General features: G+C 33.5%; 1 protein-coding gene across 3 annotated transcripts in view; it reads right to left on the bottom strand.

Annotated features, from left to right (window-relative positions):
• LOC106875623 (solute carrier family 23 member 1) overlaps positions 1-11,132 on the bottom strand; it is a 62,677-nt gene that overhangs the window by 8,370 nt on the left and 43,175 nt on the right. For all 3 annotated transcript variants that reach the window (XM_014923851.2, XM_052969780.1, XM_014923852.2), the window contains exons 8-9: positions 5,628-5,784; positions 1,853-2,106 (exon numbers count right to left, since the gene is read on the bottom strand). In XM_014923851.2, coding sequence (XP_014779337.1) covers positions 1,853-2,106; positions 5,628-5,784 — 411 coding nt within the window. The remainder of the gene's footprint in view (positions 1-1,852; positions 2,107-5,627; positions 5,785-11,132) is intronic.

The raw sequence follows: 11,132 nt of genomic DNA, 5'->3' as shown, positions 1-11,132 counted from the left end.
ATATATATATATATATATATAATAATAATAATAATAATGCAAAATTACAGGTAAAAACTCAATTAAAATCAATTTATTAAAAATTAAAATTAAATTAAGTTTCACAGTATAACATATATTAATATATAGTATTAGGGAAAAGAACCAAAGTCTATGAACTCATCAATGAAAATCGACTGTCACATATAGAAAAAAATTATAATTAAAAGTACAATAAATAAGTATAATATAATGCAAAGTAAATATTATAAGATCAAGATAATATTATCTTGATCTTATGATATTTACTTTGCATTATATTATACTTATTTATTGTACTTTTAATTATAATTTTTTTCTATATGTGACAGTCGATTTTCATTGATGAGTTCATAAACTTTGGTTCTTTTCCCTAATAATAATAATAATAATAATAATAACAATAATAATAATAATTATATATATATACGATAGACTCTGCGCCTACCAAATCCACTCAAAAGATTTTGGTCGGATTTTTACTCAATCTTCAAACTGAATTTGTTCATCAAAGTTGATCTATGCTCAGATACCTACTGTCCTTCCTACTTACGCATGTACTTAGCTGCTTACATATCTATGTATTTACATAACTTCAGAAATGCCTATTTGACAACCGGTGTTGGAGTGTTTAGGTGCCCGTAGATTAGCGGTTTTGCAAAAGAGACCAAAGATGTTTAGTACCAGTCTTTAAGAAAATAAGCTTTGGATTTGAATCGCTCAACTAAAGATCTTCAAGGCGGTGCCCTAGTATGGCTGCAATCTAATGAATAAATCAAATAAAAAATATACGAGTGTATGTGTGTTTGTGTTTGTACTAAACTATTTAAAGCAGTGCCCTAACGTGGCCGCAGTGCTATTCAAGATTTAAACGATATAATACACCCGTATACTTCATATTGTTTTCTGTAACAGATCAACGTCCTATCGCTAGCAATGTCTTTTATTAGATCTCAAATCCCTGCCTATTCCTTACATCATATTAAAATCAGTTTCGACCTAACATCTAGTTTTATCTTTAGTTACATCTTCTCAATCTTTCTCATTAAATTTGTTTGTTAGTGCATATGTGTGTGCATGTACATATATAATTATATATTTATATATAAGGATATATATATATATATATATATATATATATATATATATATATATATATATATAAATACACACACAAACACACACCCACATACACAAGCACAGAAAAATACATATGCTCATACACATATAGATAATCTTCTATTATAAATATAATATCTCCTCTCCTAATGGCACTTGAGTTCGAACATCTAAAATACTAGAATGCAGGTGGCATTTATCAGATGTTTCCTGCTCTATTTTATGTCCTTTGCTCCTAAAGGCCGGGCGAAATTATTAACACAGAAGTATAACCAGATGTGTTTCTACAGACAATGACGTTCATATTTTGTTTTTCCATTCGAACCTCACTGTAAATTCGAAATCTTTTCCTTAGATTGTATACTATTTTATATTTTTGGCGTTTGAAATAAATATTTATATATGAATGTGTGTTTATACGTACTTTTGTTTACTCCTATGTTAGCGTTACTAGATTAGAATTTTTATCAAAGTCATAACTTCCAGCATAATTTGGGACGGGTAGAATGGATCTAATATGTTATGATTCAGTGTGATCTTCATTTGGCAAAATAGTGTAAGATGATTTGAAATGTATATCCTTACCTGCAGGACAAGACATTATGTAGAGGCTCATTTAGTAGATCCTTCTCAAAGGAAATAAAACTAAGTTTTTTGTCCAATTCAAATAAAATGCACGCAATTCTGTTACCATTCATGAATAAATTTGTCTTACCCTTGTTATACCAATAAGGGCAATGTGCGTGCTGTACGAAGTAGTTGCATGGGAGGCACCCATAAATCCAGCTAGTACACCCGCTAGACCTTCAGAAAACAGCCCGCGGTTAATTGCATGTCTCGGTGGTGGTGGTACGGCACATAGTCTTGAGGCAGCGTAGTAATCACCCATGGATTCAATAATTGAATTTATTGTCGATAGGAGAAATCCGAGAAAAATAGCTATTTCGAATTTAGGTGGTCCATACTGACCTGAAAAGTAAGTTCAAAAGAGAATAGAAGAAAATATTATCCAGTTTAAGAAACCAATTTCTGACATAAACGTATAGCTTTAAATTCGGCTGAATGCTGTCATGAATGTTTTACGACCATGATTCTTGAGAGTTATTTTATGTCATCGACACCGCATGGATGAAAAGCAAAATTGAGGCCAGTTGGAACTGAACTAACTGAGTAAAGAGCAGTAATCATGTTAAACAGAACATTTTGTCCAACTCCGTAATATTTTACAATCTGCCCACTTCCCTTAACTTCATTTTAAGATATCAGACATAAAATTGGAACTTTATACATGACAATATGACCTGTTATGAATTAATTGCCAAGATCTAAATATAAACTTTATTAAGCACTATTCTAGTACAGAATAATGTTACAAGTGATTCGCCTCAAGACTATCGGTTGCCGGACAACCACGTTACCGTTTACACTATAATACAGATACTGATCAGTGGTTTCAATTCAGTTTGTTCACGGGTTCATACACCTTTAAATTAGTAGTGACTGTCCGTTATTGGTGTATATTTAGAATGACTTTTGGTATTTCTTCAGTTGTTCGCATCCAAGTTCAATAGCCACGAAGTCCAAACTTTCCTTGACTTCGCTCAGGGTTGGTAAAGAAGGTACTAGTCTTCTTTCTTTCTTTTTTTCTTTCTTAATCGACTACATGGCAACATTAGAAATGCTGTTTGACTCAGTCTACATTTCCTCAGATATGAAGGAGAATAGAGTGAACGGCAGAAACCACTGTGCGCATAAAATCTGATATTCCACGACTGTAGGTCATAGCACAAGGACAGTCCGATGTACAATGTACAACGGTAATGCAAAGTATCTCTGTAGTTAAAATAGCATCGAAGTCTTCTAACAGGCGATAACTGCGAAATCCGAGTACCGCTTGTTAGTATATGGCACATTTGTGTCTTGAGTCGGCGTTTATAATATGTAATACCAGAAACAGATGATTTTGTACATTATAATGGATTGGACACTTCTCAATATTATGATTTAATTGCTAAGATCTAAATATAAACAGTAGATAACATAAGATCTAAATATAAATAGTAGATAACATATGGCAAGCTAGCTTAACGTATTTCTTTACCTAAATTTCATCCTTACATACAAGGAAAACGGTGGGGCGAATCGTAATTTCACTAGATCTACTTTTAGGTTTCGTTCTTATTTAGGTCGAAGTCTAGATATGTTACCTTAATTTTAAGGCCACTGTCGACTAGTCATTTATCATAGTAGAGGAATGTCTAATCAAAATATTTATTGAAGAGAGCTTAAAGATTCAACTATTAATGTTAGCTATAATGTTGTAATGGACTACGGTAAAAAGCATAATTCTTTGTATATATACCTAAGTATTGAACCTTGTTTACGTCAGAGCCTGTAAGTGTTTAACTCTAGGTCTGGGAAAGCATGTAAGAAGTGAACTTTAGTGAGGTTTGTAGCTACTGTGATTTTGAGAGTTATATAGCTAAAGGCAGATATGCAGTTGTATATTCATAATATGCATATGTATACCATACCTCTATGCACTCGATACAAGAAAATTGGATAATGTGTATACTATCTACAAGTAAGTTTACAGGATCTACATGATTCCATGCAAAGTAATGTATAGAAAGTCTAATGCATGTAACCTGTGATTAACATATGAAAATTGCTTTGTAACAGTCATTTGAAAAAATTGTAATGCCTGCGGTAGGAAGTTATTGCAACCGGCCTTGGTTTCATATGGCATAGTTGTATGTGTGTATATAGTACATCTATACAATGAGGAAAAGTATAGATGCTGGTGTAAAATTATTATTAGCACTGGTGGAAATTTCAGTAATCACAAATTGGATGTTGTGAACTCTCTGTTTTCTTGTATAACTGGTATCACAACTACTACAACTGGTAGTGTAATCGTTTACATAATTGCTGTACTGTATGGCGCTATCTTGATTTTTGTAAAAGACGTATCGACATTTATAATTTCATAGCTGTCCTACGAAGCTGAACTGCGCTCCATTGCTGCTATTGTGATACTCCATAACTGATCGAATGCCCATCTTTGTTATGTTTTCTGTTTCATTTTCTGGTGCGCGACACCTCTGCGTTGTGTCTACTGTTCGAACCATTCAAAGCTGAGCTGCATGCCTAGTAACCGGTTATAACACCAGAAGGTAACATTGTCTTCTCTGTGTAGGATAATATACACTAACCTTGATTAGGTCCACCCATTTATATATCATCGGTCAAAGTTATACATTGGTCCGAGACGTAATGAAGCAGACTCGACAAGAGTTGAAATAGATTCCCTAAAGGATTGCTCTGAAATAATATGTCGGCGACATTTTCATGCAGTATTGGTATTGTTAATGGCGTATTTGTTGATTGGCCAGAAAAGGGATAACATAGACCGCTGATGTATCCAGCTCTTACGAAGAGAGATGCTATTGCTATTGAAGAAATTCTTAGATCGATCTTTCGACCAGCAAGTGATGGTTTAAGGAAGCAATGGCAGTGGCTAAGCTGGTGAGAGGCTCAGTTTTCAAAAAATTCTGCTTCAAAAGTGTGGTTTATATTTTCTTCGATGTTGCAACGAATATCACATGAGATATTCGATCAGGTTTAATTACTATTTCGTTATTGCAAGATCTTATCTATATAACGATAGACAGGGACGCATCTTATCAAGTGTGTCGGATTGTTAGAGCGGTATTGATAGCTTTTTTTTCCGCCTCTTTTGCTGGTGCATAATTCTCTGCAGCTAAGGAGCTTAAGTCTCAAGCGACCCATTTGGTGACATTACATGTTTATAAGTCTGAATAAATCATCGTTTGTTGCTAATAGAAATTATGACGCCTTACACTGTTCTTAATATATTGCTGCTTCTTTTCTCTAATTCAACGTTTTTGTCTTTATAAAAGTTTTCATGACAAACAGCTATTTTCTCTCTCATCGTACGCTTAATTCTGATAGAAATAAAAGATAGGAGAAGTAAATTAAAAGAAAGGTCTATTTTGCTGCGAAATTTTGACCATTTTGCAAGTATAATGAATCAATTGCTCTCTACATGACAGTGGGGATTTTTCTATGAGTAATCTGACTAAGAAAAAATTGCTTGGCAGAAAAAAAAATCATTCTTGTACGAGGAATTGAAATCTACATTGAAAAACAACAAAACCTATTATAGCTACTGGATTTACATCTATTTATTGTCGCTAACATACTGCGTTACTTGGCTAGTTGAAAATTTCATGTACTGCTGTTAGACAGATAGACGTACCACTAATAAAATACGAATCTCTTGGTAGATTTTTTTTCAATATTTCACTACTTCCGTTATCTGCTATCTCTATTTACAAGAATTTGCTTATATTGAATTCAAATATATGAAAATTAAATACGTAATATATTTTATGTATTATATTTATACTATTCTATTTATATAAACTCTTTTCTTCATGATCAATATTATAAATTAGTTAAAATACCTGGGTATGGAAAGGAAAACCAGGGTGTTCTTTGTATCAAATCTAGTTTGGTGTCTGTTCGCGCATTGAAGCTCCTGGAATTCGGGTCCGATGGATAATAATTGCTAACAGTAAAAATGTAACAGAGTATCCAACCAATACCAACAGCCAGTAGTAGCTACAAATAAATAATAATAATAATAATAGATAAGAATTTTTAACATTTTGGCATACACTCTACATTATTCATTATATCCTCCAGCTATGTTTCTGTGTGTATGTATGTGATGGAGTGTGAGTGAGTTTGCTAAATGATTGAAAATACATTTTATCAAGTTTATCGAAGAACACGATCATGTTCTGCATGAGTTAGTATAGACGATTTTATTGACTCCAATACATTATTGATAAAAATTTTATAGACAATCGGGTGTGAGGTAGAAGAAATAGGTAACAGAATATTTAGCGCTTTTTATCCCATGCCTTTAGCCATATAATTGAAATGAATAGGAGACATAGGCTTCGTTAGAATAGTATCAGAGTCGGGAAGTACGGGGAATAATTCCAGGTGTGTTTTGGTCCTATTGGACTTCATCATGAAACCATAAATTTGAACGTACTGAACGAAGTATTTCTGGGAAAATAGCAAAGAAAATTTAAAGCCATAACTGCTGTTGTTTAAACTGAACTCAGCCCTAATTTTACAAAATGTGATAGCAGGCTCTGTATGATTGACTGTCGGATCTTTTAGTTAGACAGTGTATTCTAGACAACTATGCTTCGAATTCTTTTTCTTTAAGACTGTATAATATAAGTAAAAAACAGATATTTTGTTAGGATCTTTAGCATCTTAAATTCATAAAAACAGCGGTATCTCTATTCATGAGGCTTCCTTTAGTAATAGTGAATTTGTTGCTTGCGTTATATAATTCCGGTTAATTATAATTCCTGTTAATTACACTTGCGTTTGGTGATGCTAATGATGAGTCAAGGTTAGTACTGATTATGATATCGGACATAATAATAAAGATTATAGAGTTGACGATGATGATATTGACAATTATAGTGATGATGATCCTCATCGTTTATACTGAGACGGTAAAAAAGAGGAATAATGGTGCTAAGCTTAGAGTGATACTTAGGATCAACAACTGGGTGTTACTTTTAATACGGCTGATGAATGTTATGATTATTTTTATTTTTAATATTTAATCCGAGGAGAAAAGTCAATACACATAGCCTTCCTAATCTATTGCCGCAATACTTAAAATAATATTAGATTTTGACTAATATTATCTTTTCCTTCGCACGTAATTATTTCTTAATCAGCTCACTCTATTAAATACGTTAATATTAACTAAAGTATTAAGGCTGGTAGAATCGTTACAGCACCAGAATAAAAAAAATGCTTAGTGGCATTTTTTACGACTTTACGTTCTGAGTTCAAATAATTCCTGGGTCGACTATGTCTCCCACTTTTTCGAGGTCGATAAAATAAGTACCAGTTAAACACTGGAGTCAACACGATTGGCTTACCCCGCCCTAATTGCTAAACTTGTGCCAAAATTTGAAACCAATTTTGACGTAAGTTTTCTTTTTCTGCGCATAACGACTCTGACATATTATCTTAAATATGTTAATTTATGCTTCATCCAGAGTACAATTTTGTGCATGCAAATACGGTGACAGTTTAGCTTCTCTGACGAAGACGGTCATGTATGAAGTTGCCTTCCATACTTGTCGGAATAATTATATTAATATTATTCACTTTCCTTGCTTCATACTTTCAACAATTAACTACGTTATGATAGTAAAAATGTTAGCACTAACATTTCTCAACCTTTTGCATGTCAGTACTCTCTTTTACAAGAATAGGTCTTTGCAAAGAAATTGCCCAGTATTTTAGAAGAAGAAATAAATCAACAGATCATTTTAATAACACACAGGGTAATTTTGCTAAGTGGTTTGTTATACATATTCTCTTATAGTATCCCATCCAGCAGGTGTCGTTATATAGATATATGTTTGGACTAATGTCGTCTATGTAAAATTGTTCTGGAAATTTTTGCTTACAGATAACATAATGTCCAATACATATTTGGATCCTGACAGTACTTATTTTAACATGTTTAATGTAAAAGTATTACCGTTGGATTAAATATTTCATTTCTAAGAGTGAAAAAGCCATGACATTTGTAAGCATCAGTGTACTCTACATTATCTCCTTCAAAATAGTCACCCCCTTGTGAACTTACAGCGACGCTATTGTAAGCTCACTGAATTCTAAATATACCTGTTCACTCTCAACTTCTGAAAGAAAATAACCTGCATCAATCGTATGAAGTTGTGTTTGAAAATTCCGTGAGGAGGACCCGTAGAACAAACAAACCCAGATCATTGAATAACTTGATATTATTTTCTTTTACAACGATGGTTTTGGTGCATTGTTGTTGGGTGGTGTTTCTTCCATCCCCTTGCGCGGCTCAGCCTTTTTAGTTGCTATATCTTCTCTTTTCCTTATTTTTCTCTTTTTTGTTACTTTTTACCATTTGATAGTCATTATTGGTGGCCTTTGTGATGGTGATGGTTGTGGTGGTGGTGATGATATATAAGTAGAATTTTCATGTTGATTTCACAAATTGTTTCTCTCGCCTTGTGTTTTGTTTTTTTCATATTTTCTTTGTGATTATTGTTTCGTTCAGCTCTGGTGATGCTAGTAATGGTAGCGACAGTATTGCTGTCACATGTGTTGTATTGCTCGGTGGTATTTAGGTTGCTGTTAACATTGCTATTATTGTTCATACATTCTGTATTAACTGGTAGTTGTAATATTGTTATTGTATTGGAATTGGTACCTCACTCTTTATTGGTGAAGTCGTACTTTTTCATAACTAAAGTACATAAGTTTGCGAAAAGCAACAAAATTTCGTCCTGTGGGGTCGAAAATTATGGGAGGCAAGATAACCTCATAAAATACTGGTTGCCTTAATAATAGAAAGCTACGACAAAACCAATATTGCCTTCTTCAAAACAAATAAAAACAAAATCAATGATAACTTACATCCTCTTAAAGAACAACTTTTCTTTCAATAGTGATAATAATAATAATAATAATAATAATAATAATAATAATAATAATAATAATAATAATAATAATAATAATAATAATAATACAATATAAATGCAGAACTCCACCCAAGAGCAGGAGTAGCAAGATTATACCTACCTAGAAAGGAAGGTGGAAGAGGGTTAATATCAGTGGAAGACTGTTTGGAGTTAGCTAGAGTAGATATAGACTTCAGTGTAGCTAATAGTGAAGCAAGTTTATTAAAAGCTTCTAGAGTCACAGCAAGACATGCGGAAATCAAAATAACAAACGAACTTAAAAACCAGAAAAAAGAACAGAAATTTTCTGACTCGCAGGAGAAGGCGTTGCATGTTAAATTCTCAACGATAGTTGTAGCAAATATTAGTAGAGAGAAATACATGATGTTGTGGTACTTTAACATCAGGCCTTCTAGTTCCTATTACTCTGTATAGACTGACAGAGTAAGAGAAGCTAGAATGCCTGATTTGATAGTAGTAGATAAAGACAATAGAAAGTGCCAGATAATTGACTTCACAGTCCCAAATGATGCGCAAATATGAGAAGTATAGAAAAAATAGCAAAGTACCAGGACCTAAGTATTGAATTACAGAGACTATGGAAAGTGCGGGTAAAATGTATACCAATAGTTATAGGTGCATTAGGAACTATCGCTAAAGACCTGAACAGAAGAATAGAGGAAATAGGAATAAAACCCAGTTTAGTACAGCTGCAGAAAACAGCATTATTAGGGACAGCTAGGGTACTTAGAAGTGCTCTTCGAATCTAAGGTTACTTGCTGCAACCCGATAGGAAAGTTCTTGGCATCTAAGGCAACTTGTCGTAGCACGATGTTAAGATTTTATTCTTCTCTAGCAGTCTAATCTGTTGAGTTTTTATAAATAATAATAATAATGATAATAAAAATCAAAATAATAATAATAATAATAATAATAATAATAATAATAATAATAATAATAATAATAATAATAATAATAATAATAATAATAATTTATTCAAAATTCATGTCGGAGCAGAAGAAATACTAACAATGACAAATAGTAAAAGAATGAAAATAATAATATCAGTGATGATAATAATAATAATAATGAAAAGAAGCTGTTGAAATCTCCCTATGCTGTGACTGGTGATACAGATGTGATGGTGTCACGATAAAAACACTGGTAATTGCACAACCTGATGATCGCTACCTCATATGAGTGACAATGAAAAGGCAAAATATTGTGAATAACGGTGGTAATGAAACTGAATCCCTTGATGGTAAAAGTGTTGCACTCGGCAGGCTCAGAGATACTGGTCCGACTCCAGCCTGTCGTTATCCAGCAAGGAACCAGCCTACACGGCGTAGATGGAAAATGTTGTGGTCATGGAGAGTTACTACCTGAGAAACCCTGTAGTCGAAAATGGTGTTCATATTAGTGGATGCCGACAACGTGTGTATGATCAATGGAGAGAAAGAGGATTCTTTCAACTCACGGAACGGAGACTATGTAATCAAGCTAGAGCAAAAGGGAAAAAAATCGTTGTTTCAGAGAAGCTATCAAAAGACGGATATTAGAAACAGCAGCAGAGGAAACGATGAAAATACAGTTCCTACTGTTAACAGTAATCTCATAGCAGAAAAATAGAGGTGTATTCTCTAATAAACCACAGGAAAGGAACAATGATAGCTTGCTCGATGAGAGACATAACGATGGTTTGGAAGAAGACAATAAAACTAATGGTGACATGATAGATAGGCAAAAGGCAATCTACGACAGAATAAAGGCAAGGCTACAGGAGAACGATAGCGACATTATTTGCAGTCTTAAAAAGGTTAATGGGTGGATATTGAATCAAGAAACGAAAAATGCGACTGAAATTCTGAAATACATCAGAACAAAAATCATAACAGAAACAAATAATTTGATTGAGGCAGCAAGTATCGTTGTAGCGGAAAATGTGGGTGTTAATGTCAAGGAAAATAAATATAATGGGAATGATAAAAGAAAAGATCCATGGTGGAAAAGAAGAATACAAGCGAAGGTCAGATATGCGCTCGAAGAACATTTCTGTGTTAGACCGAAAAGAGAAGTGGGAACTTAAAAGCGAACAAAAATACAGGGAACTGGACAGGAAGTATGATATTGGAAAAAGGGTCTGAAAGTGGTAATGGAAGAACTGAAACAGCGTCTCGTCGCAAAGAAAGCAAAGATGGTAAGATACGACCCACAAATGAAGTGATACCAGCAGAATAGGTTATTCAGAGTAGATCAGAAGAAATTCTACAAAGAAATAAATGGAGAATGTACAAGTGGATACCAGATAACATTGAAAGTCAAAGGTTTTGGAGTGACATCTGGAGCAAAGACAAGGGGCACAAGGAAGATGCTGATGGTTGTAAGAACTGAAACAAACAGTAGTCTGTCCAAAACAGGCAG

Source organism: Octopus bimaculoides, chromosome 1 (assembly GCF_001194135.2).
Source record: "Octopus bimaculoides isolate UCB-OBI-ISO-001 chromosome 1, ASM119413v2, whole genome shotgun sequence".
Taxonomy (NCBI): Eukaryota; Metazoa; Mollusca; class Cephalopoda; order Octopoda; family Octopodidae; genus Octopus; species Octopus bimaculoides.
This window is presented reverse-complemented; position numbering and strand designations above follow the sequence as displayed.